The sequence below is a fragment of the Streptopelia decaocto genome (genome assembly GCF_964273445.1).
Source record: "Streptopelia decaocto genome assembly, chromosome: 6".
In the NCBI taxonomy this organism is placed as follows: domain Eukaryota; kingdom Metazoa; phylum Chordata; class Aves; order Columbiformes; family Columbidae; genus Streptopelia; species Streptopelia decaocto.
Genome location: NC_138660.1, coordinates 67,067,452 through 67,095,405, shown reverse-complemented (window position 1 = coordinate 67,095,405; position 27,954 = coordinate 67,067,452). Strand labels below are relative to the sequence as shown.

The window sequence follows — 27,954 nt, the reverse complement described above, 5'->3', positions numbered from 1 at the left end:
GCAAGCGCAGCCTACCTGGGATTCTTGTTGTTCAAACTTAGTGCAATTTCATTAACGGCGTGTGGATGCGACATGACCATATTGAATCCATACTGAAAAGAGAAGGGAAAAACAGCGCTTCGGTTTTGAGACTGAAATTACTGCTTTTAAAACCCAGCAAATCACACATCTCCAAGCAGATCAGTCTTCCCCCCCACTGGAAGTCGAACAAAATGATGTTGAGTTTAACACAGCGCATTTCCATCCACCACTGTGCCCAACAACTAACGCTGTCAAACATGCTTGTTCTGGCCATGTCGGCCAACAAAAGGGGTCCCCGAGCTGCTCCCCCAGCACTGCCAGCCCCTCCGCCCGTCACCCCCTCCCTCCAACCCCTTTGAATTCCGACAAACGAGTGTGTCATTGACTCCCTAAGGAGGAATTTGCAATTGAGCTGCCCAAGTCGCCCCTTTTGCGCTGCCAGACAGCGAGTGCAGCCCGCGGCTGCTGCACAACTACTGCTGGATTCGCTCTCCAAAAGCCAAAAAATAGTTGCTTTGGAATATCCTGTGCTGGTTATTAGCACAGGATTGTTGTTCGCATCCTTCCCATCGAGGTGAGAAACCCTGAAAACCCCAGGGAGAGGGTGACCCCAAGGGCAGAGCTCACACACGCAGCCGGGTTAGAACACCCCGTACAATTACAAAACTCGTAATAAAGGTGTTGGCCACAGCTTTTCTTTGAAGCACATCACTTCTAGTGTTAGTGTTTCAGTACAAAGTCAAGGATCGCAAGTCACTGACACTGCCTGGGCACGCCATAGGCTCACAGCAACCCGCTCGGGGGAAAAGAAACTCCTGAAAATCAGATCAACGTTGGGCTAGTTCGTTCTTTGACTTGCAGTTATTGCAATTGCCTGGCATGCCAGAGGAGCGAAAGCTTGGATTTTCCATCTGGAAAATTCTCACATTTCCTAAGTGCCCATGCTAAATCCTGAGACAAATTCTAACCGCATATCTAATAGGTTAGTGCAAACTGAGCCATCCTGCGAACGCGACCTGGCCCACTATCCACAGGCTGTTACCTGTGTGTGTCCTCACATTTGTACTAAACTTTATGGTTGGACTCGATGATCTTAAAGGTGTTTTCCAACCTAAATGACTCTATGATTCTACAAATCACCTGCACAAGGACTGTGTTATATTGCTTCCCAGCTACACTGCCTAAGAATGAGGAAGAATTTAAACCTTTGCATCAGTTTTACCTTAACAATTCACCACTGCCCTTTCCCTCTCCCTCCCACCACCAAAATAGCTTTGTGGTCCAAAAGAACGAGCAGGGAAATACCTGGTAATTCATTATGGCCCGTAAACACATGATGCAGACATGAACGTCATCTTTTTTACTCACTAATCTGGAATTTTTTAGCGTTCTTCGGCTTGGCAAGGTGTTATACCTGCAAACAAAAACAGCGCTCATCAGTCACAAGGCTCTTTTGAGGTGGTGAGAATAAAGGGAATGGAAACATTCCTCTGCTGGGTGAAGATGCAGAAACCATTCAGTGCTGCAGAGCAGACGAGCATTGGACAATACACACAAATAGAGCTGAAAAAAGGTGACGGGACCTCCATCCTTCGTGGCAACCAACCGGGAAAGAACCATCCACCCACAGTCATATTCTGGATTTTCTTCCATGCGCTTCACTCTGCACGAGCCACAGCACAGAGCTTTAATAGAACTGAACATTCAGGGGCATCAGCAAGTGTATTAATTCCCGCTGCACTTGGTTTAGGAATGGTGCCTCTCTTCTGTCCTGAAAACCCTCCAAACTACTGCAGGAAAATCCAGCCCTCAGGAACCTTCCTAAGAACAGAGGTGCTAATTATTTTAATTGTAACCCCTAGCTGGTTAATCGATCTTGAATTCAATTAAAGGAGCGCAGGGAATAAACACAAAGGGAAATCTTCTAAATCTGCCATTTCTATAGCGTAGCAAATGAAAACCACATTGGGCTCTTCCTGAGATACGGCTTATTTTCTTTAAGACAAAACACACTTGCCGAGCTGAGCGCAGGGAATTAGAGAGAAGGAGGCACTGCCATGTGAAATACATATATGTTCTTATGTCGGGGGAATGGAATAAGCACCAAGAAAATTATGATTATGGTTCATATCACAGGCGATGCCAAGAGTGCTGGTGAAGGGTGGTGTTCAGGGTTGGAAAAACACATTATTTATGCCACTCCCGCCACGTGCAGTGTAAATACAGCCCGGAGAGAAGGTCCAGGCCGGTTCTCATTTCGTCCCAGGGCTGCAGCATCCAGAGATTTGCTCCTAATTTACACCTGGGCAGGTGAGAGCAGAGACCAGACGGGCACCGGCTCAGATTCTAATGAAACGTCTGGGCAGCCACAATAATCCTTTCGCATTTACAACTGTCGTGCTCGGGCCTGAAAACGGTGGAAGGAAGAATAAAAACCCGCCGATAGGAAGGCAGAAAGAAAAACAACGTGATGCACGAGCAGCGATGTGCAAATCCTGACATTTGCTATGCAGGGAGCAACTCCACCGGGGGAAGAAAGAGAAATTCAGAGATGAAGCTCGATGGCTGGAGTAAATAGAAGCTCCAGGAAAAACAAGACTTGCAGACAACGGGAGCTGGCCAAGGCCACCTCTGCGGCCTGAGAACATGCACGGCAAGGCTTTGCTTCTCTTTGATTCGGGAGAACAGCAGTGGGGAAAGGTTCAGGATTCCAGCATCCTCAGCTCTCCCTCCAGTCCTGAGCGGGAGGGGAAGGAATCGGTGCTGGTACCCGGCAGAGACCCAAATTACAACTGCAAACGGGGTAGGATGGGGAGATGGAGACTGGGGGAGCTGGAGATCAGGAGACCTGGAGAACCAGAGAGCTCCCCGGGGACACACAGCCCCAGGCTTTGCCTGGGGGGGACCTGGGGGTCCTGGTGGACAGCAGGATGACCATGAGCCAGCACTGGGCCCTTGTGGCCAGGAAGGCCAATAGTACCTGGGGTGGATTAGAAGGGGGGTGGTCAGTAGATCGAGAGAGGCTCTCCTTCCCCTCTACTCCGCCCTGGTGAGACCCCATCTGGAATATTGTGTCCAGTTCTGGGCCCCTCAGTTCCAGCAGGACAGGGAACTGCTGGAGAGGGTCCAGCATAGGGCAACAAAGATGATTAAGGGAGTGGAGCATCTCCCTTATGAAGAAAGGCTGAGGGAGCTGGGGCTCTTTAGTTTGGAGAAGAGGAGACTGAGGGGTGACCTTATTAATGTTTATAAATATATAAAGGGTGAGTGCCACGAGGACGGAGCCAGGCTCTTCTCGGTGGCAAACAATGATAGGACAAGGGGTAATGGGATCAAGCTGGAACACAAGAGGTTCCACTTAAATTTGAGAAGAAACTTGTTGGGGGTGAGGGTGGCAGAGCCTGGCCCAGGCTGCCCAGGGGGTTGTGGGGTCTCCTTCTCTGCAGACATTCCAACCCGCCTGGACACCTTCCTGTGTAACCTCATCTGGGTGTTCCTGCTCCAGCAGGGGGATTGGACTGGATGGTCTTTTGAGGTCCCTTCCAATCCCAAACATACTGTGATACTGTGATACTGTGAACCCACAATGATCCCAGCCTTCCCAGAAACACGAGTGGCACAGAGGGAGTCAACGGGTAATGATCTGTCATTATTTCTGGTCACACGGGAACTCCGTGGCATCACACCTCATGAGCAGGTGACAGGAGCAAAGCAAAGCTGGTAATTATGGCGGCACTAACGCTTCGGAGGATACGGCTGCTGCGGAACCAGAGCCCGGCACAAGCTCCAACAGCATTTACACCAATTCACAGAGCAAAAAACAATCCATCCAGAACCATGAAACGCAAGGTGCAACCCTTAGATCGGGATGCTCAGATCCGCGGAGTGCTGGAAGCGGGAGCACGGACCAGGAGAAGCATCACCGGGTATCAGCCTTGCTCGTCCTAAGCGGGTGCTCCGAGCATCCCCTGCACCGAGTGCTGGCTCCTGGGCAGCGCCAGAGCGGGGTGGATATGGCTTTGATGTTATTATACTGCATGGTTCTCTTCTTTCTTTCCTCTGGATATTTTGAGCGCGTTTGGGGGGTTGCCCTGTTTATTGCTGATGCTACTGTGGAGTTACTTGCCTAATCCACGCCACTTGTTTTGTTTAAAAAAGAGGCATAGCTTTTAAAATCAGTGATTCATATTATTACTAATTATATTATATTTATTATATTCTATATCATTATAATATGTATATTATAAAAATTAATACTAAATACTTGAACAGCTAATAACACACTTGTTTCATACTGACTCACCCCCTCACTCTCTGACACAAAGAACATACTTGCAAATCTTCTTGTTTTAAACAGAACAATGTGAAGCGGTGGAATCGCAGGAGCCGGGTTTGGGGGTCCAGGGACAGGATTGGGCTGCTCCCCCCTTTCCCGAGACCAAAAGAGGAGCGGTGCAACCTCTAAGTGGGAGCCCGGCATCGAGTCTGAACGGGGAGCTGTGGGAGAGCTGGCAGTGCTGGCTGGAGAACGCGTGACCGCACCGCTCCAGCCTATTTCCACACATTTATTTCACTAAATATGAAAAACACCGCAATAAAAAGATTTAAAAGCAATTTCCAGCCACACAAAGATCGTTCCTAAAATGACTTATCTCAGTTTTAAACTGCTAAGGGCCACATACATTATTTTCCTTTCAGTTTTAAATAAGCGGAGTAATTAGATCTTTATCGTGCCACTGACAGAAGAAAAATGTATCAACTCCTTAAATTTCAGAATGCCTTTAAATATCTGACAGTTTTGTCAGCTGTAACACATAGCAGCAAGTCTCCTTAAACTAATAAGAGGTCCATAAAACCAGCATTTGGCATTTCCAGCTATTTGGGGAGTGAGGAGAAACAGAATTGGGGAGTAAAGATGTTCTGCAGGGCAGGAGGATGCTGGAGAACGTTGGGTCCATCTCCCTGGGAGCTCAGCTTGGGACCCAGCGCCTGGATGGGGCGTTTGTGGGCAGAGATGCTGGATGGGGCTCTGAGCAACCTGAGCTGGTGAAGATGTCCCTGCTCATGGCAGGGGGGCACTGGGGAGCTGGGAAGGTCCCTCCAACCCAAACCATCCTGTGATTCCACGATTCCACCCTCAGAACCCACACGCTCCGCCTCGCCGAGCTTCCACCCCTGTTAGTTCACGATTCGGCTGCGGAACGGGTGCAGAATATGCAATCGAGAGCTGCAGTGCAAGGAAAACATCTCCAGCACAGATGGGATTCTGCCCTAGACTGAGATCGTTTCCCTTCAACAGATGCAAATTTCTTCACACAGACATGAACGCCAAGAATTAATGAGGATTTTTTGTATGGAAACTCTTTTACAACGACTCTGCACACTGGAACTAAGGCTCGAGATGCTTTTTTTGTATTAGATGCAACTGCACTGACTCCTGATGTTATTTGTTCCCTTCCTAAAGGCAGGGCAGGCTGGCGGGAGCTCTGACACCTCCCTTTATGCAACATGAGCCAAAGCAGGGTGGAGGATCTTCTCTTGCTTTTATTTCATTTCTTGTTACTAAACACTAGGCCGATCGGAGCATCTGGACGACTTGTTGGTTTTGATTTCCTGTCTGCTGCAGGTCAAAGATTATGTCACCGAGAGTATATTTATCCTGGTAATTAAATTCAGATGGTTCCCTCTTTTATTTCCTCTGCCCCTCCTTTAAAAGAAGAACTATAAAACCAGGAGAAAAAGGCAGAAACAAAAACCTGACCAAACAAAAACCTGCGGCATCTTTCCTCGGGCCAGCGGTGGGATGTCACCCGTGGGCGGTGGGATGTTACCCATTGTGGGTGGGATGTCACCTGTGGGTGGTGGGATGTCACCCATTGGGGGTGGGATGACACCCACTGGGGGTCGGATGTCACCCGTGGGCAGTATGATGTCACCCACTGAGGGTGGGATGACACCCCTTGGGGGTGGGATGACACCCATTGGGGGTGGGATGTCACCCGTGGGGAGGGAGCGACTCGGGAGCCTTGTGCCTTTGCTAAGGTTGGGGGAAGGACAAGGATTCGGCACTTCCACAGCTGGGACACCGCACCCGCGTGGCAAAACCCAGAGCCATAAAGCCGAGGCTAAATCTGTGCTGAAATGGATGGTTTAAGGTTCTTTTTCTCACCCAGATCTAATGGAAGTACCTTTCTGTTCAAGAACACCTCGCTCATCATTTTGATTCAATTTGTTAACAACTCAGTTAATCGTCCAGGCATTGCTATGATGTCTTTGGAAACCAGGCTGTGATTTCACCCACCAGCCTCCTACAGAAAGGTGAGAAGGAGCGTTTGGTCCAGCCAGCCTCAATAAATTCATTTTGAACACCAAAACACCTTCCTCTGTGTCCATGTTAACGTGTTAACGCGATCAGCCAGAACCACCGAAAGCGTCCAGTGTGTCCTGGACTCCCCCAGCACTTCGTGCAACCGAGACCCACAAAACACAACGTGCGCAATGGTGCAGAACAGCTCACGCTGACACTGAGACGCACAAATGGATAATTACAACACCTCAGCAACAAATGGGGATACCCAAAGCAAATAAAAGCCCTGTCTGCCATGGAAAGCGAGCACAAACCTCAATACGAGCTTCTGCAATCACCACCTCCAACGGGAGGACTTTCACACTTAGAACACGGACACCTGCCCGGTCCAATGGTGTAGACTTGTAATGCACCACGTTAATAGCAAATACAAGTTACAGCTGGTTTTTCCTACTGTTCTAATCTTATTACCTGCTAAAGAATATCATGCCCTCCTGTGACTGTGCTGCTGGTTTTGCCCTCATCTAACAGAATCTGGGAAAATTATTAATCCATAGAGCTGAGGAGATCAGACAGCTGGTCTCTGAGCAGTCAAAGTGCTGATGGCAAAGTTCAAACTAAAACATTTGAGCATACGAAGCAGCGTCCAATTTGAGTCCAATTACTGAATGCATTCAAAACCCAATTACGGATTAAGACACATTTGCCTGGATCGCTCTCTCATTACGGACTCCACCGATTTGGAAGAGAGAAATTGAGTTCCTCAGTTCGATCCACATAAAAACTGAAGTATTTGACTCAGAAGAAAGAGAATTTCTAATGGGCCAGGACATTAGCAAGTCTGCATTAATATTTATCTGACGGAAAAGTATGACTCTCATGTGAAAGTAATGCTCTTTCCCCCCAAAAAAGCAGCAGTAAAATCCCCAAAGGTTCATCCCCGTTTTTATCCTCCTGCCCTCATTTTGGTGGTTGCCTCCCAAATCCCTGTGCCTCCTCTTAGAAAAGAACCCCCCCAGTTGCCAAGGAAACCCAGCGAGCAGGAAATTGGCAGCGCTCCGCACGACTCAAAAGGGCTACGGGAAGCCAGGTAAAGTCACAATCAGCCATGGATAGCCTGGGTCACACAAACAGACAGACACACAGACAGACAGACGTCCTCCATGTCCCCATCACACCGCAGCAAGGGCTTCCTAGCGCTGCTTTGGGCTTATCTCCTGTGATTTGTGCTGTAATTAACCGTGTCCAGCACCGCAGGGTTCTGGGGTGCGGCAGGTTCGCAGCGCCGAACCCCGCGGCGCCACCACACCGCCAAAAACGAGGGAAAAGAACAGTGTGAAAGCTGGCACATTGTGGTTTTAATAAAGAGGAATCCAGAGCAATTCTGCTCTCCTTTTTCACATCGCTATGGCATAGCAGGGATGAGTCCGGCTCCTGAATTTTAGATTACCCTGGTAAGACTGTCAGCCTTCTCCTTCCCCATCCAGGAGGGAGGATCGCTCCTTCCTCTCTCTCCATGTTAATGGATTTTACACCAGGACAGAAAAGCAGCTTCCGCACAGCAGAACCCACGCTCGGGGTCTCCGCGTGTCCCACACACACTGTGTTCCCAGAGACGGGGCAGGAACCTCCTGGTCCTGCCCAGACCTGCGCACCCTCCCCATTCGACGGGCACCAGCTTGTTCTCGGGAACAAACTCTGCTTCAGTTAACCGATAGCTACTAATTATAAAATAAACACTTAAAAACTTCTCACCTCCTTTTAGCTTTTACTTTTTTAATATACATAGTCCCAGCCATTGAAAAAGCACGCATCTTAAAACAGATTCTTTTTTGTTTGGACAAAACGCAAGCCAAAGATGCTAATTGCACATAACTGTTGGACAGTCTCTGCCCAAGTCTCCTCAGCATAAAGTTGATTCTGCATCTGAAAAGCATTGCACTGGGTTACATTTCTGTGCCAGTTTTGGATAAAAGTCTCTATTTGTAATAAAAAGGATGAAATAACACAGGCACTGACTAAGAGCTCTAAGTCTTTGGTATGAAACTAATAATACTATTTGCAACACGGTAAGGAAAACACAAAGCAAAACACATTCTACTTTCTTTTGGAAAAGCCCGCTCTACGGAAGCAAACTGCACTTGGAAGTTATAATGTGATAACCACACGTTCTGGAGGCTCAGGTGGCTCCACCGAGCCGTGCGGTTACCAGATTATCCGGCATGGGCAGCGGGTCCGGCCGCGGCCCCCATGCCCGGCACAGCCCCTGCGACGGGTCCCCCGCAACGCGGGACTTACGGGGCGCTGGGGCCGGGAGCCTCGCGGGCACAGCCCCATGGGAAGCCGCTCCAGGGGCACGAGGCTGGAAAGCAGCTCTGGTGGCGTTTGAACCGGAGATGTTCGGGCAGAGGAGCGAGGCTGACGGGACGGATGGACGGACGGATGGACGGGGGAAGAGCGATGGGAAGAGGGAGGGGAGGGAAGGATGCGAGGAAGGAGACATTGAAACGGAAAGTTAAAAAAAGAAACGACAAGGAATAAAGGAGGTCGTGAAAAAGGATGGAAGGAAATGAAGAGAAAAAAATGTAAGACAAATAAAACGTAGACCTGACATCCATTCCTAGCGTAACTAATCACAAGCATGATCAGACACCCCCTTGCAAGCACAGGGCTCTGCCATTCCTCTGTCCTGGTAATTAAAGCACTAAGAACACCTTTGCAATGTAAAAATCAACTGGTCAAGTGCTTTTGCTGCACTCCCTGGGCTGTAGCTCCGAACCAGAGCTGTGTGTCCGTCTCCTCCACCGCCCCATGTCTGCCAACTATTACACATTACACTATAATACATCTCCCAGGTACCGCATCTGCTACAGCTCAGGAACTCAACACTGACAAACCAGAAGGGAACTTCTACCAGAAGATGCAGGAAAAAGCTGCAAGTCCTCACGGGCTCCGTCTCTTTTTGGCCTCCTGCTTTGTGCTCACAGTACTATGTAACACAACTCCAGAAAAGCCCAAAAAAAGGGCAAAAGTCAACGCCGTTCAGCACTCTGAGCTGTGCCCCGAGGTGACAGTCCACAGGTGGGGGTCAGTATGGTTTATAATGGTGAAGCACTGAAGGAATTAGGAGCGTCAACCTGGCGAAGTGATCCTGCCTCTCCACAAACTGAGAAAAAACCCCACAGTATTTGGAAAGAGACACTTCATAGTAAAGCCTGGGGTGCTGCCAGAATTAACAGCAGCTTTGAAGGATGGAGGTGGTGTTTTAAAGAAAAAACACCTTGTTCGTAGCAGCAGGGAAGGAATGTGCTGCTACCAGAGACCTTTTTGGCTGGGTCCATGGAAATCTTGAGGCAAAAAGGAATTGCTTCCTCTCTGCAAAGCACCTTGTACCTGATGGAAACGTGTTGTGCATCCTTAGATCATTTCAGCACTGGGGAGGGAGGCAGAGTTATTATTGCCATTTCCTCAATTGCTGTGCAACACACGCTTAGCGCTTCTTTCCACCCCAAACCATCAGCACTGGGGAGGGAGGCAGAGTTATTATTGCCATTTCCTCAATTGCTGTGCAACACACGCTTAGCGCTTCTTTCCACCCCAAACCATCAGCACAACATGTTTCCTACATAGGCCAAGCCTATACCGCGAAAAGGGGGAAGATGAAAAGTAATTGGAAAAACCATCCTGCCTCTTCTCACTCCCTGTCTGCAGGTCACCGACCGCCTGATTTACCCCTCACCGTAAGGTGGAGTGTCTGCCGGAGCGGGACATGCTGTTGCCGACGGGCGAGGGCAAATTGCTGCCTCGGTGCAGGTCCTCGATAGAGCGGCTCCAAGGCTTGGACTTGTCCATCGAGCTTTCCACGTTGTTCTCCAAACTTTCAAAGTCAAACCTGAAAGGAAACAGAAATTCGGGGTTAGAGGGAAAGATTCACATTGCTTTTCCTTCCTGATCAACATGCACAGGTTTTAGTAGGTCCCAAAAGATTAGACAAAGAGAGGAAGAAAGCAATGCGGGCGATCGCCTCGGGCTGCGATTCCACGCGAGTTGCAGATGCACGATGCAGCAAATTACGGTTGGACTCGATGATCCTGAGCGTCTCTATTCATCCAAAACCATCCTGTGTTTCTATGGTTCTATCAAATCTGGACCTTGCCAAAGGGAGAAGCCAACCACGCCAGCCCATGACTTCCAAAACATCGAACAGCTAGGTGTTATTCTACTTCAATGTAAAATAAGCACAGAGTCAGCCGCTTTGCTGATGAATTGCCCTGTCCTGAGGGAAACCGGGGGAATGTTAAAGCTGTCTCCGTTTTATTTCAATAAATCAACACGGTGTGCAAGTACTAATTGAGAGTCTTTCACCAATACATGATGCTTACGCCTTGTTGGCCCTCGCGAACCTCCCGGCATATGTAAAATATTAGCATAATCATTACAGATTTTCCTTGATTTCTGACTCATTGCCTATTGTAGTGCTATTTCTAGCAAAAATCCCTTGTTCTCCTTGCAGCTTTTGAGGTTATTACTCATGTTTACCACGTTGGAGAGGGGAAAAACCCAGCAAGTTAACTTGCGTACATTTGTATAATTTTAGGAAGAGAGTCTTTATACAAACGCTCCTTTTTGCTGTGCAGCTTTTTCCAGCGTTAGGAACATTTTAAAACATATCATTTTCCTTCATTAATTTCATTGCAACTCCACCAAAAATCTCTTTTCTGTGCGATGACACATACACATCTGGTGGCATCTTTTCTAAGAATAAAGCTCGAACCCCTCACTGCAACAGCATCTTTCACCTTCCGCTTCTTTTAATACAATTTTATACAAAAATCTACTGCAATAATAACTTGAAGTGAAAGCCTGTGGATATACAGTTAGCAATAGGACAAGGGGGCATGGGCTTAAACTCTGCCAGGGGAAATTTAGGCTGGATATTAGAAAGAAATTCTTTACAGAGAGTGTGGTCACGCATTGGAATGGCTGCCCAGGGAGGTGCTGGACTCACCGGCCCTGGAGGTTTTTAAACTGAGACTGGACATGGCACTTAGTGCCATGATCTAGTCAATGGACTGGAGTTGGACCAAGGGTTGGACTGGATGATCTCTGAGGGCTTTTCCAACCCAGTCGATTCTGTGATTCTGTGATATACAAAACCAGATTGTCAGTTGAACATCTTCTTCTAATTTTCCCTAAATACAGCGTGTGACTAATTAGAAAAGACGGACAAGGGAACGATGCAATAAGGTGCTGGAGAGGAGAAGAGAGGACATTGCAACACAAGAAAATGGGCTTTATAGAATGTGAGAGGGATTCCATTCAAAAATGGAAGGCTTTTTTCTAGTAGCACAGCATGTAAATATCAGTAAGTGAGTAAATTCTTAGAAATAATCTCTATATGCAAAGATCTTTTGCCCTTTGCCCGTTTTCCAACATTCTCAGCTAAAGCCAGTTGGAATTTTTGAACGTACCCAATTAGTAAAAAATATGTCAGTGCAGCACTAGACATTTTCTCTAGGCTTCATTTAGGACTTCTTTTGTTTTCTCTGCAACGTGTTATGATCTGATAGTTCCAGACGAACATTTTCCCTCCTGCTCTACACAAGGGTTTTTGCTTTCCCATGCAAGCTGAAGCAGCAGGCACGTCTTACTTACGTGACGGCGTACTGTGCGAAGGACAGGTACTCCACCAGAACGTCCAGGCCTTTGTTCTCCTCGTTCAGGAACTCCCTGACCCATCTGTTAGAGAAATCAGAGACATCAGAGCGTTCCACGGGCTCGGTGCAGCCACGGGGATCCTGCTCGGATAAAGCGCTGTCCTGCTTTTGTTAAAAACAAGTTTCTCTTTTAATGAATTTGCCTGTCAGCGAAAGCCTTCATATTAACTGCATTTTCCTGGAGAGCCAGACACATGTTTTGGTAAACCTAGCAATGGAATGCAAACTTATTGATAAGCATGGATGGACATCTCGCGAGAGGGGCGGCGAGAAACAAGTGACCAAGAAACTGACCAACCGTGTATAACATTCCATTCATGTGAATACTTCATATAAAAGTGGGAGATCACGAGGATCTTGTCCCTTTGCTTTTTCCCTTCTGCTTATGGCCGACATAAGGAGAGGACCTTGCGAGTTGTCCCTGCGAACTGAGCCCTAGTGAGAGACTGAATCCAGCTCCAGTTGGCTGCAGAGTCCAGTCCAGGACTTTGGGTGCCGGCTTTGCAGTTGCTGAGACTTTCAAGATTGGTTTTGTATATTTTGTATTATTTTCTCTATTCTTATTAGTAGCATTAGTAAAACATTGTTAATTTTTCCAACTCTCTTCTCTCTGTTCTTCTTCCCCTCCCGATTGCCTGTGCTGAGTGGGAAGGGGGAGAGGGAGGGGCAACAGGGGGAAGTGGGGGGGAGAGGGGGTTAACAATACATCTGCCAGGGTTTTATTGTCACCTGAATGTGACATTCGGGATGTACATTCAATAGTAATTTTCCCTTCTCTTTGTAAAAGGTGTTAAGCTATTACTGTGAATTTTGGTCCCTGAGAATTATCCAAGTTACCCTTCTCCCAGCAAAGTGGGAATTGGTCACCTCTGAGTTATTCTTGTCTATGGAGGTTTAACTCTTCCACTGTTTACCAGCTAAAATAAACAACCTGGCATTTTTATAAAATGTATTTGGAAACGTATCTTTCAGCCACATGAAGAAAATAAATAAACGTTGGTCTTTTCAGGCTCTTTCATATATCTGGTGCTCCCGCACAGTTCGTTCTGCACACTCATCAATCTGTGCACTGTCATACAGCATCCTGTAAAATTGATGTGATTGTGTGGTCATGAAATAAAATGCCAGAGAAACCTTTTTGGCTGATGTTCCAGGGCTGAGTGGCTTCTGGTCCCGAGATCCAAAGCAGAGATGCGAGACCGGTGGAAATGTGGATGGGAACGGCATGTTTGATAGAAAACTGAAGTCTCTGGCAGTTCTTTTGCTATTTGAGGGGAATTTTCTGCTTTGTGGAAGTAAAATCCTGGTAACATTACTCACAGGCAGGCTTGGTGAGCTGCATTATGTTAAAGCTATAAAACAGCATGGGGGTTTTCCATATATATATTTATAGCTGCGATGCTATTGCTATTCTAGACACAATCACGCTCGCTGCTGCTCTGACTGGGGGGAGCAGAACTGGGCTGCAATCTGCTCGCAGCCTTCGCAAGATGTGAATGAACCCTATAAAGGGTGAATCCTATAAAGGATTAAAGCTGAATTATGCTTCTGAGATGCTCAGCTATCCCTCAACGAGCCCTTCAGGCTTCAATGATCAACCAAGTGGTACCACTGCTTGGCATGCAAAGAGATATTTTCTCAAAGACATCCATCAGTAGATATATATACAAAAAACCCACCTTAGACCAGAGGTCATAAAACATTCTTACCCGATGTGATTTGTTCTTAGAGAAATTTCCAGTTCTCGGAGTACTTGAGTAGACTCTTGGACTCGTCTTCTGAATTTCTGTTATTAGGCAAAAATAGCAATTAGACTCATGTGACGCGATTAAAAATATCAACGTGTCACACAGCACAGAATGAATACATAAAACATTAAGGTAAACTGAGAATCCCTCTACATCCTGAGGAATGCAACAACAATAGTCCAGCAGGCAACAAAAACACGTGCAGAAAAATCACTTCTGTTCCCATGTATATTTTTGAGTTTCCAGGATAAAGAAAAAAGCCTGTAGATAAATAAACATTTCTTTACAACACAAGCTTTGGTTTAGTACCAAACTCGCCACTGAGACCCGCAGCATTTGGGCTCCATTCTCAGCCTGGTGCTTTAATCACGACTTCACACCCACACCAACCACCCTGCCACGATTTCTGTCTAATTACCAATCCGGGGGTGCGAGCCAGTGCTGGAACGCAGCCGCTAATGGTCTGAACTGTGTCTGCAAAATGAGACACTGGTAAAGGCCGTGAAATGGCAGGAGAAAAACCGTGGGCAGCAACGCAGCAGAAAGGAGATGAGGTTTCATGAGGGACTAGAGTGACTGTCAGCAAGTTTGCTGGTGACACCGAACTGGGAGCAGTGGTGACACTGGAAGCTGTGCGGCCATCAGAGACCTGGACAGGCTGGAGAGCTGGGCGGGGAAAAATTTAATGAAATATAACAAAGGCAAGTACGGAGTCTTGCATCTGGGCAGGAACAACCCCAGGTTCAGTGTAAATTGGGGAATGACCTGTTAGAGAGCAGCGTAGGGGAAAGGGACCTGGGGGTCCTGGGGACAGCAGGGTGACCATGAGCCAGCACTGGGCCCTTGTGGCCAGGAAGCCAATGGGACCTGGGGTGGGTTAGAAGGGGGTGGTCAGTAGGTCAGAGAGGTTCTCCTGCCCCTCTGCTCTGCCCTGGGGAGACCACACCTGGAATCTTGTGTCCAGTTGTGGCCCCTCAGTTCCAGCAGGACAGGGAACTGCTGCAGAGAGTCCAGCGCAGCCACCAAGATGCTGCAGGGAGTGGAGCATCTCCCGTGTGAGGAAAGGCTGAGGGAGCTGGGGCTCTGGAGCTGGACAAGAGGAGACTGAGGGGGGACTCATTCCTGGGGATCAAGATGGAAAGGGTGTCAGGAGGATGGAGCCAGGCTCTTCTGGTGACAACCAGTGACAGGACAAGGGGCAATGGGTACAAACTGGAACGCAGGAGGTTCCATCTAAATTTGAGAAGAAACTTGTTGGGGGTGAGGGTGGCAGAGCCTGGCCCAGGCTGCCCAGGGGGTTGTGGAGTCTCCTTCTGTGCAGACATTCCAACCCCCTGGACACCTTCCTGTGTAACCTCAGCTGGGTGTTCCTGCTCCATGGGGGGGATTGCACTGGATGAGCTTTCCAGGTTCCTGGACATTCAAGTCCCTGACATTCTGGGATTCTGTGATTCATGTCACCTCTGGACGGCAGGAGGAAGGGCGACCTGGAAAACCTCGGTGGGACGCAGTGGGAGCCCCGGTCTGGGGCTCAAAGCAGGCACTGAGGCACTGGCCACAGCAGATCTCTAAGCACACACTGAGTTGTCTCCAGTCCAGCCAAGCTGCTCCTCTCCACCCTCTGCAACACCAGCATGCAGCAAACACAACCTGGTGTGCGGAACAAGAGAGCCAGGGATGCCCTTCCCTCCTGCCCCAGGCCTCCTTCCCTCTGTTTGAGGAAATTCCCATTTGTGAACAAGCTAAATGAGAGCAGAAGTGGATGGAGAATGATAATCATCTTGGAATTGCAGTATTTAACACACAACTTGGTCATCGCCTGTCACGCAGAGACCTGATGTGTTTGCTAAGTGTTCAGGGGGCAGCGATCCTGGTGCGAGCAGGACTGTGCTCGGAATACGAGGGAGAAAAGGCTTTGTTCTCAGTGTGCCGCAATGAAATCAAGGCAACTAGTGGCAGTTAATAATTCCCAGGAGCCCATTTATTGAGGTGAGGATGATGAAAGGATGGGATTTACCTTGCTGACCTGCATGAACATTATCAGCTGCCTTTCTCTCTGGGGTTTCATCACGTGCTGGTTAGCACCTCTGCCTGACTCGGAGACTAAATCCCAGCTCAGAAAGCCACTGGCAGACTGAAATAGATATCTCGCTGTAAACTCCTAGTAGATGTGAGGCGCTATTAATTTTTTCTTTGAAATTGCTCGTTGGGCTCAGACAGTTTCCCTGGACCGCAGTTAATTAGCTCAGGGTACAAAATCACAGTGCCTTCACTCCCGAGAGAGTTTACACTATATACTGCAGGCAATATAAAACATTCCCTCTCTGGAGGTAAAGGTAAAATATTGAGGCAGAGAGGAGATGGGTGGGAGGACACGGCAGAATGGGCAGCACGTGGGGCATTATCCCCCTGCAAGGCCGATCTGCAAGCAGAGCACTGAGCCGGCTCCGTGCTTTACCGGGCTCTAGGAGCCACCGAATTCTTTAAAAATGAGTCATTTCGACACTTTCATTTTCCCGTTTCATATTCCGCTCAGACGGAAAGCAATTGTTTCCCTGGGAAGAGCCATTGTGACCCCAATTACAAGGCGAAACGCGCATTTCGCAGCAGCGTTTGGAGCCGCTTTCTCTTGGCCACGCCGGGGATCACCGGCAAACCCGACACCGCCCCAATGACAGCGACAATCCCGCTCCCCCCACACACCGCACGGCCATCCAGAAGCGCGTTTGTCAACCTTCCCGCGTGGCAGCGCCGGCTGAGGAAAGGCTGCTGGCCATGGAGAATAACGCCACAAAAGAGAGGAACTCAATGGGGCTATTTTTAGGCTCCTTCGGTTTTGTCATTTGTCATGGGACTCTCCTAGTGGTATTAGGATAAGAAAGGCTTCAATGTGCGCCCACGGAGAAACGCAGAGCAAAGCCAAACGCTAAACAAATTTCAAAAACCCTTCGGGAGGGAAAAACACAAAGACCCCGTTCACTTTTTTCTTTTTTCTTTTTTTTTTTAACAAAAACCATAATCGGCTGCAGGCAAATTGAAAGATTTCCTAGCAAATGGTTTCCTGCTCCTCGGCAGAGCCCCTGACAAGAGCAGCGCTGTCAGAGCCATCGCCACAGCCCCCAGGAGCTGGAGAAGCGGGGCAGGCAGGATGGGACCCGGTGCTTGTCCCTCATCCCCACAAGGGACAGAGTTCACCTCCCCGGGATCCGTATTTTACCGCCGGACACCAACCTCAGCTCTTTGTGCAGCAACACAGAGCGGCGATTGTTGGGGCCGAGGCAGAGCCAGGCAACGCAGGGGCTGCTCTGCTGGGCCATCGCTGCCTTTTCCTACAGTTTTTCTTTCTTTTTAATCTTTTTTGAAGGCTATTATAACTATCAGCACAGGATATGAGCTGATACTTAAAGTGGTTAAATGCCGAAGGTTCAGCCGTGTCCTCCAAGCAGGATGGAGGTTACTGTTATTCTAAAATCCTGGAGGTTATTACTGAGCCCACGAGAGCGGCGCAGAAATGTCAGAATGAGCCACAAATACATCCCGGTGCAGACGGCACATTCGGGGATGCACGATGCTCAAGTGAAATGCCTGAGTCCTTCATGAGTGATTAATTAACTGTTTTGGGCGAAATAATACGCAGGAGGATGAGTGAGGCTGTGCCATGTAAATAAAGCCCAGCTTATGTCTCCAGTGCAACCCGGGCTGGGACCGCAGCGCGGGGACGTGTGCCAGCGGTGTCACCGGACACACAAACACCCTCGGAAAAGGACTCAACGTTCCAACATCTGTTCACAGGGGTGAGGGAAGTGCCACCTGACGGAGGTTTTACTCGCCACCAGCACTGCCCACTTGGAAAGTCAGACCTGGAGCACAGCCCAGTGATAATTTGTGAGACTATTTATCAAAGCTGAAGTTATTAAAACAATTTGTTTCGTGTGTCAGATGGCCCTTTTCTTTGCAACACCCCTTCTCCTTTCCCAGCTGTGAAAATCTCAGCATCTTTCCAATTACTCTTGGCTTCTCTTGCAGTTGGTTCCCCTCCAGGACTCTTCTCAGAGACTTTGCTACAAGGGCAGGAAGGAACCGGGACCCCGGGAGCATCCTCAGGGCAGAACGAGGATGGGAACAGGACCCTCCTCACCTTCCTGGTGACAGCCGGGTCCAGATACCCCTTCAGCTTCTGGATGTATGTGTGCGGGGGATTCTTCACTTGGAAACCTTTCCTGCAAAGGACGCAAGAATAAACATCAGCCATTTCCATAACATCTCCTGTATTTACTTACTATATATACAAAATGCTCACACACACATATTTAAGCAGTATATATATACAAAATATCATTTTATATGTACATACCTTATACTCACAAATATATAATATATGCATATACAATATGCATGCAAACAAAATACATTTACATGTATCATGATATTCTGGAATTTAATATTTATATAGGGTGCATAAAAATATACCTTACATATTCAATGACAATTTTGAATTGTAGCTACAAACACACATGTGAAGTAAAAGGGTTTCTGCTAGCCAGCTGCACCGAGGAGAAAGAATGATGTTAGAAGAGTGTCCATGTTTGATTGAAAGCCATCACCCCAAAAGCCCAGACACCTTTTCTATCACTTGGAACAAGTCTAAGAACACACTGCACGGTCTAGTCGTGGGAGAAGTCTCATCATGTCATTGTTTGGGTTCCAGAAAAATGAATGCAAGAGTAGCACTTTAGCAATGGCCAAGCAATATTTTAACTCCAGGATATTAGATTGGATTGTTTTGTGAGCAACTCCAGCCCAGCCCTTACGGGTCCCATTTGCGGGCAGGGACATGGGACGGGCAAGGGCAGAGTGTCCCCAGGAGCACCGGCCAAGCCTCCCCTGCCACGGGGCATTATATTCTATATAAATGTAATACATCCAAATACAGCAGCATCGCGCTTCCTACATCACAGAATCACAGAATGGTTTGTGTTGAAGGCCCTCCCCAGCTCCCCCAGTGCCCCCCCTGCCATGACAGGGACATCTTCACCAGCTCAGGTTGCTCAGAGCCCCGTCCAGCCTGGCCTGGGATGTCTCCAGGGATGGTTCAGCCACCACCTCTCTGGCCAACCTGGGCCAGGCTCTCACCACCCTCAGGGCAACAATTCCTTCCTCATGTCCAGCCTGAATTCTTCTTTTAGTTTCAAACCAACACCCCTTGTCCTGTTGCAACAGGCCCTGCTCAAAAGTCTGTCCCCATCTTTCTTATTGGCCCCTTCAACCAACTTCAACATCAACCAACTCTTGAGCACCAACACGGACATTGTGCCTGAGGGTCACGTCTCCACAACCATTTCTGCCGGGACCGTGTCGGTGGTTGAGCTCGTCCCAGCCACCCGCCGCTCGTGCAGAACCGGATGGTTTCCTTCAGCACCCACGTCACACGGGGCAGAGCTGAGGGGCCTCCAGTGTGGCGGAAGCAAACCAGCCAGTGCTACCGAGGCCAGTTACACTTAGCAGGGAAATTATGGACCAGACACCATCCCTGTCCCACGGGGAAAGCCCAGGAACCACCATGTGCTTCTTTCTCCTCCCCAAAAGGCTGGAGTCCCACTGGAGGAAGGCAGGTTCCTGCGACTGTAAAACATCTCCTCAGCCACACCTTGAGACTTCTTTCTCCTTTAAGTCTTCCCAACTTCTGACCTCACAGGGAACACTTGGTCTGCAATCCACCACCAGCCCCATTCAGGTGTGAATTAAAGATTCTGACGACAAATACAAGGTCTGCAAGGTTTGTGTTCTGCGAGCTGCTTGACTTTTCCTCGCTCTTCCTTGCACAGCCAGCTTGAAATTCATCCTGCTGCAGAACACGAGTTGTTCTGCGAGGGGGACGCTGTGTCCAAACCTGCTAAGAGCATTACCAACAGTTCTGATGCTATTTGTATCTTGGAAGAATTTTAAGCTATTCTGCCCTTTCCCTTGAGGAAAGATCTCATAACAATTTCATCCTGAAATTTCGTATTTTATAACCGATATCTGAAACCTCCCTTTATTAGGTCAGGATGCAATTTTGACTACATTATCTGAAAGTTATTTCATAATGAATAGGACACTGCTGCCCAGTTACCAGAACATACTGTCTGAGCACCGAAAGTCGTTCCTGTTATTATCTTGCTGTTTGCTGTTAAAAAAGAAATAATAATAATAACAATTCATCATGCTCAGAAGGAAAAAATGAACCAAAGAGTCTCAAAAGTCTGCGCTGTGGCCCATGAGCTCCGTAAGACACACATCAGGCATTTCTTTCCCCTTTAAAACCAGATTTTTTTCCCATTCACCCTCACATGTAGGGGCCAAACACGGCCCTGGAACCAGCATCTCCTTTTTATCTATAAAACAGTCCTGAAAATGCAAATCTGAGGGTCCCTTTCACACCCTTGTAGTTAAATTCGCTGCTAACTGGGAGCAGGAAGACCCATCGATGTTGACTTTGAAGGGTATTTTAAAAACTAAACCAATAAAAAGCACGTAAAATAAATCGGTCGAAAGAATGAGAAGTCGATATTCAATTTACCGCAACCACCGCCCTCATTTTTGCCCTTTTTACCTCCCGCTGTTGGGCCGGTTTCTCAGTCAGACTGACAGCCCCCTGGGGATCTGCGGCTTTACAGAGGGCATAAATACAAGTTATTTACAAGCAATTTTGATCCATTAACCTGTTTTAAAACTTCTTCACACTGGTAGACAGACCAAAAATAAAGGCTTTTTGCTGTAAATGAGAATCTGGCCCTTCGTAGACTAGTAAAGAGTTACCGAGGTAGCCGGACCTCGGAGACACCACCGCTCCTCATCCTCCCCCTCAACACGTCTACATTGGCTCATCACAGCATTGGAATAACCGTGTCCTTCTCTACAAAAAAACACAACGGGAAAAGTGTTTTCCACTTGATAACCACATCCAAATTTGATTTATCCTTCACCTGTGAGGGCATTGGAGTGCAGTGGTGGAGCAGCAGGTACAGCAAAGTCCCCGCCTAACAAAGCTCCGCTTACCTCTGGGGTTTATTCCTCTCCTGTCTGAGGGTTCTCTCATGCCAACCAGCCCTGCTGAGCTCAGCCTAAGCCTCCGGAGCAGATATTTTTCTCTTATGGATTTATTTCTCTTCCCAACTAATCAGCCATCATCTGCTAAAGCCAGGAGCTTTTCCTAACTGCCAGTTTTAATACCTGGAGTCTTCAAAATGAGATGCTTAACGAGGCTCAGTGAGCACACTGAGTAGCCTGCAATATAGATACTAGAAGTTTCTGTTTGTTTCCTTCAAACCTAGCTGTAATTCTGTACCGAAGTAATCATCTCTACAGTGATTTCCTTAAAAAAGACTCTGCTGATTACTGCCTATGAGAATCATTTGGGTGGAAGGATTTTAAAGACATTATCCACAAACAGCAGATACCAGCAATACTCTATCTAGTGACCAAGAACCACTTGTGGTAAACATCTCCTGGAAACATTTTTATAGCCCCTTAAAGTGTTTTTTCTGCTTTGGAAAGCCATGAGGGATTAGCCTGTAAAACTGCCCTTTCCTGGCTGTGATTGCTGTCTGGGTTTATCCAGCTCTGACTGTTTTTTATTAGAGGCTGATACGTCGCAAGCTGCAAAACCCAAGCGTCAGCGCGGCGCGATGACAGTGTCCTCCCCGTGTCCTTCTGGTCCTTCTTCTGGATGACAAACACATCCTCAGCTGACATCGAGACATCGCTGTTCACACGTAACCCACTTGCCTTAGATACCGTAAATAATTAGTTAAAAATTATTGCTTTTTCCTGTCTGTTCCTCCCCTCCGCTTCTGGCAATTTGCGGTCGCTCGCTGGCCAAATACGCTCTCAAAATAAGAATTTATACGGCAAGGGGTTTAACGCTATTTGAACGAGGAGGTTGGGGATTTTTACCACACACGTGTTAAAGTTTAAAATCCCTATTTGAGTCTCCAGACTTCGCTGGGCAAAAACCAGTGGGTGACATCACGACTGGGACGCGGTGGCTTCTCCTCCCCGCCGCCCCAGCGCCGCGCCGTTCAGACACAACAAAGTTAATAATAAATCCCGATGAAAACTATTTTATCTCCGCTACGTGACTCAGAGAAGCACCGACACTATCTACAGCCCTGAAAGGAGAGAGGCGCAGACCGGCAATAACTCAGCCCGGCTTTTGTCAGCCACCTAGAAAGCAAACTAACTTAATTTCCCAAGGATAAAAGGCCCTTTCTTACTTGAAAAATTGCTGCCAGAAGGACAGAGAAGCACATGCAAGGAGCCAGTGGCACCGGAGCGGAGAGCAAGATGTCCCGGTCCCCAGCACCTCCCTTTAGGGTAATAAATGAGGAGAAATCGGGGACAAAGCTGGAACAGGGGGTACAACGCTGCTCCGGTGCTTTTCTCACCAGCAATCTCCAGAATTAGCACTTTTTTTTTCCGGATGGATACCAAAAAAAGGGGGCTGGGAAGCTATAGTTGAACTGCTGGATTTCTGCATTTCCTCTTCCATCTGATCCTACAAGGAATTCAACACATCTCTCGTTCACCCAAATCTGGAAAACCTATTTATTGCGTAACCAGGAAATTGTGGCTTTTGCTTCCAAAGACATTCAGGACATTTTCTGCATTAGTGACATATCTTGTTGTTATTATTATTATTATTATTATTATTATTATTATTATTATTATTACCCTCGCTAACTGGTTTCATTCCTAAGATTCGCACGCATTAGGCAAGCACACAAACCCGGCGGCAGTGACTGCTGGGGGGGCATAAAGCGCACAGATGGTGACCAGTGGTGACCAGAGGTGGACGAGCAGGGCTGGAGATCAGCGTCTTCTCACTCCCGAGGCACAAACACGCCAAAAACGTGATGCACATTTCCACCACCCGTCCCCAAACCACACAGCCCTGGGGGGCAGCTCAGCAACCCCGCCAGCAGGACAGCGTGTCACTTTATATGTCTTTATTATGGAATGAAACAACAGGAGCAGTTAATCTCAGCATCAATTAAGGGGCAGAGGGATCTGTTTCCACCGCTATTAATTTTCTGCAAAACCGGGTCACCAGCAGGGACCCAGCCAAGAGGCACAAGAGCCGCAGATGCTCCCTCTGAGGCCCAAGATGTGACCACTGCTTGGCCCCGCAGAGCCTGGGCCACTCGTGTCCTGCACCTGCATCTCCAACTGCTCCATCACTCACCACCTGATGGAGCCTGGACCACTCGTGTCCTGCACCTGCATCTCCAACTGCTCCATCACTCACCACCTGATGGAGCCTGGACCACTCGTGTCCTGCACCTGCATCTCCAACTGCTCCTTCACCCACCATCTGATGGAGCCTGGACCACTCGTGTCCTGCACCTGCATCTCCAACTGCTCCATCACTCACCACCTGATGGAGCCTGGACCACTCGTGTCCTGCACCTGCATCTCCAACTGCTCCATCACTCACCACCTGATGGAGCCTGGACCACTCGTGTCCTGCACCTGCATCTCCAACTGCTCCATCACTCACCACCTGATGGAGCCTGGACCACTCGTGTCCTGCACCTGCATCTCCAACTGCTCCTTCACCCACCATCTGATGGAGCCTGGACCACTCGTGTCCTGCACCTGCATCTCCAACTGCTCCATTACCCACCATCTGATTTTCAGTGAGCCACCTGTCTCAGGGCCGGCGGGTTGGATAAATGAAGCCATGAGCATCTGTACCACCCCAACGTTTGTGACTTCATAAAAACACTGGATTTTACCCGCAACAGGCTACAAAACATATTTTTAAGCAAAAGCTCTCAAAATAGAGCTGTCAATGCCTACTGCAGCATGTGCAAAGACAGGAAAAATTCATTAATCCCCACACATACCTCTGGTGTCTCCAAAGGTGAGGACACAGGGATGCCCCTGCCACAATTTGCCATTAGAGGGCAATGAAGAACTTTGTAAGATGTCCCCAAGCTCTCCCTCCGCACCCGTGCCCCCTCTGTCACCCACCATGGCCCAGGGCTGGATGAAGGGGCACAGAGGACACCAAAAGGGTGGCTCGCCATGCCAAGAAATGGTGTCCATCCCTGCCAGAATCCTTCCTAATGCTCGCCCACAAGATGACCCACTGCTTGGACCTCTCCACGATGGACAACAGCTTTATGGGCTTTGCTCTTCCCCTTGTCCGCTGAGCCAGAGAGGCAGGGAGCGAGCTTTCAGAGCACTAGCAGCACCGCTGAGATGACTTGCAAGGTTTATAGACACATAACATATAGAACAGAAAATACCACACAGGAGTCCCCACAACCAGCCCAGCAAACCCTTACAGCGACTCACTACAGCGTGGACAACCCCATTCACAGCAGATTATATTATTATTGTCATCATCATGATGAGACTGGCGGCTCCCCACTTTGGTTAATCTCACTTCTGCAAAAATGAAAGCTCCGTTTGGGAGCTGAACTCTCTCCCCATATATTCTCAACCTATTTCACAGATAAATGGCTAGGGTCTGCTCTACAGACTATATAGAAAATATAATTTAAGAGCAACCTCTTTTCCCTTTCAGGCAAAAGCACAGGAGGGAAAGAATGAATTTCTTCAAGCTGTTACATTAATTTACATCCTCAGTCCTTCACTAAGCAAAAGCGGGTGAAAATGGTGTAATGAGTGATACCAATAGAAAATAGCAGTTAAAATCTGCATCCACACTAAAAACACATGTTCTGTACAGAGTCTGTTCCTGGAAGTACTTTTAGCCACGCACCGTCATTATGTGGACAGCGGTCAATATTTCACACCCCATACGCTGCACTCCGGCGCTTTTCTGACCCGCAGTGCCTGCCCAGCACCAGCGGTGCTGCCGGGGCTGGGACACGGCACAGAGGTGCAGCCCCAGCACAGACCCTCGGCCGGCTGGACCCTGGAAAGTGGCACATTGTCACCTCCTGTCCCCTGGGGCCCCTCGCAGTGCTGGTGACAACAGTCCTGCGCAGCTTCATAGAGTCATGGTTGGAAAAGACCCTTAAGGTCATTGAGTTCAACCATAACCCACCCCTGGCACTGCCCCATGCCCTGAGAACCTCATGTCCGTCTGTCCACCCCTCCAGGGATGGTGACTCCAGCACTGCCCTGGGCAGCCTGTTCCAATGCCCCACAGCCCTTTGGGGAAGAAATTGTTCCCACATCCAACCTCAACCTCCCCTGGTGCAACTTGAGGCCGTTTCCTCTGCTCCTGGCGCTTGTTCCTGGGGAGCAGAGCCCGACCCCCCTGGCTCCAAGCTCCTTTCAGGCAGTTCAGAGATCAGAAGGTCTCCCCTCAGCTCCTGTTCTCCAGCTGAACCCCCCAGGTCCCTCAGCCGCTCCATCACACTTGTGCTCCAGCCCCTCACCAGCTCCGTTCCCTTCTCTCCACTCGCTCCAGCACCTTGAGGTCTCCCCGCTTCCCTGCCTGAAGAGACTCATCCCAGCCTGGGGTGAACTCAGCCTTGTGCAAGGAGCCGGTGAGATAGGCTCAGGTAACTCCAGATTGCCCATTTCCTTCCCTGCGTTTCCACTGCTCGTCCCTCCCGCCGCGCTGTGCAGCGCAGGGTGAACCGGAGCAGCTGTGCATTGCACGGGGTGCCTGCTCTGAGCAAACGCCCGTGAAACAAATCACTTACAGTAAATTAAGCGATTTGTTCAGTGTCTCAATAAACCGAAACTTTAAATAGCTCGACGCTTCAGGTTTTTTGCACGGAAAACTCGTGGAAAAACGACAAGTAATTCTTTATTCAGCTTTACTTTAAAGTTGTTGGATTTTATCAGAGGCTCTGTCACTGTAATAGCTAAATAGGAAATGTCCCACAAATGTATTTATTAAAATGTTCCTGACCTCACAGCACGACTGTGCCTTCCGCCAAACTCTCATCCTGCTACCGCTGTGTTTACATGTCAAGGAAACATCCTTTCTCAGTCCTGGATCAATTATTTCCATTAGAGATTACTTTTGAAGTCTACGGCAGGACCTGATTTTGCTGCTGGCTCACAAATGCACATCCTACCTCTGGCATGCTTCGCTTTCTCTAAATAATGCCGTTTCTGTTCACTTGCCAGGGCAGAGCCAACCTGTTAATTGCTCTGTGCTGCTGCCAGGGCTGCACGCCGCAGCGGAGCTCATGTACCAAAGATGCTTCAGCATATGGTGCTGCTTAATCCGAGGTTGTTGCTGAGGGTCTGGAGGCAAAGGGGAGCTCGGGCTGCATCACCCTGCGCCTCCCCTGAAGGCGACAGCGACCGCCAGCTGCGGGAAGGGCTCCTGCTGTGCAAAGACAAATACTCACGGGGTCGAGACCACCCGTTCCTATTACACGGGTCGAGAGGGACTAAGGTCCGAGCACTCGCTGAGGGGGCACTGATGGGGACAAGTCTCTTTGAGCTTGTGCCGGGCAAAATAAGAAACATTCACCGCCCAGAGGAAACGGGCACAGTGGTGATGGTGACATCAAAGGGAAAGAATAGCGCTCTGTGGCAAAAAAGGGAATTATTATTGCAAGGCAAGTCATTACCAATAACGAAGCATGATGTCAAAGAAAGGAATGTCTGAATCTGTTCAAATACCTGTCCTCCGCGAGGTCCCTTTCTAAGCCCGGGGCCGCTGTGATGAAACCCGGTTTGTGCTGTCAGCCCAGAGCCCTCCTGGCCACCCTTACCTGGTCGCAGATGAGCTCCCACTTCTTCTCGTTGTCGTATTGCCGCAGCAGCCGCGCTTTGTCGGGAGGCAGGTTCATGGCATTCTGCGGAAAGAGAGAGCCAACGTGAGGGACCGCGGAGGGCGAGGGCTCCGGCACAGCCAGACGTGAGCGAACCGAGGAGACGTGGCGGCTGCTGCCATTGTTCTGTGTGAATTCCTATTGACAGGGCTATTCAGAAACGTTCCCTCTAAACATCGTCTTTGGCCCCAAAAGCGCCAGTGAATCACCAGGCACCGAGGGGCGGGGCTGGGGACAGCAGGAAGTGACCTCTGTCCGGAGGAGAGGACATGGCACAGAGCCACCTGCCACCCCAAAAAGGTCTCCATGGGCCACCAGATCCCCTTGTCCCTTCGCCTGTCCCCGCTTGAGCACACTCGTATGGGAAACCCACACAGCAGAAGGCCAGTTCTCTCCAAACAAGATCTCAAAATGCCATTTCATTTTATTTCAACGGCGGGACACTCTTCAGGTGTTTAAATGTCACTGTGTGCAACTGTATGTGGATGGGAGAGATCCCGGGGGTGGGATTGCTGCTGCCCATCCTGACGCAGAGATAAGGATCCTGTGACTGTGAATGACAAGCTGCAGTAACGATGCAGGGAGAGGCAGCAATTAGGAGATGCCCATCGCTGCTGGCTCCTTTGATGTCAGCTGGGATCTCTCCATGGGCAATCGCCTGGGGTAGGGCGGCACAGCTCCCAGGGCAGCTCTGCTAAGATCTGGGTCTAAATGCGCAGCATAGCTGTCGTGCTTGGGCTCCTGGAGAAGCCAGGAGCACCTGGAGAGCTTTGCAAACACCAGGGCTGAGAGCGGCCCTGCGGCACACAGCAAGTCAAGTGCCTCAATGGAAAACCTGCCCAGCACCTCTCGGTCTCCAGCTCGCCTTCCCAGACCAGCCCAGTTATCCCCAGTTAACCCTGGAGGACCAAAGGCTGTTGAATAATCTCTCAGCAAAGCAGCCATCAATGAACTGGTGTTTAGGTATCGAAACACCCTGCTCTGGGAGCACCCATCTTCACAACCCATGCTATAGGCAGTTTTACATATTTATTAAAAGCAGGCTGACCTGGAAATGCTTAGAAACCCTCCCGGACCCACACCCTGCTACAGCTGGACCCACACAGGCAGACTGGGGCCCAGCCTCCCCCTTTCGTCACACAAACCCTGTCCCAGGTGTCGGGAGAGGAGGGACATGGAAAGCCCAAACTGCCACAAACACCACAGGAGCATCTGGTAGGACCAGCCCAGCCTGCTGACACCCCTGAGCAGCACACGATAAAATCGACATTGCAGTAAGTCCTCAGACAGGGACCGTGGGCCACTGGGATGGTGCAGATGGACTCGCTATCATCCCTCCAGACCTTATCTCCCTCCATCCCGGTGACGAGCGTCACCGCTCCCGGGGATCCCCTCACTGCTCTACT

General features: G+C 49.0%; 1 protein-coding gene across 1 annotated transcript in view; it reads right to left on the bottom strand.

Annotated features, from left to right (window-relative positions):
- FMNL2 (formin like 2) overlaps positions 1 to 27,954 on the bottom strand; it is a 127,110-nt gene that overhangs the window by 35,747 nt on the left and 63,409 nt on the right. The window contains 8 exon segments of the mRNA XM_082056777.1: positions 16 to 92; positions 1,327 to 1,435; positions 10,068 to 10,220; positions 11,984 to 12,067; positions 13,755 to 13,831; positions 17,932 to 18,006; positions 18,008 to 18,013; positions 26,489 to 26,572. Of these exon segments, the coding sequence (XP_081912903.1) occupies positions 16 to 92; positions 1,327 to 1,435; positions 10,068 to 10,220; positions 11,984 to 12,067; positions 13,755 to 13,831; positions 17,932 to 18,006; positions 18,008 to 18,013; positions 26,489 to 26,572 (665 nt within the window).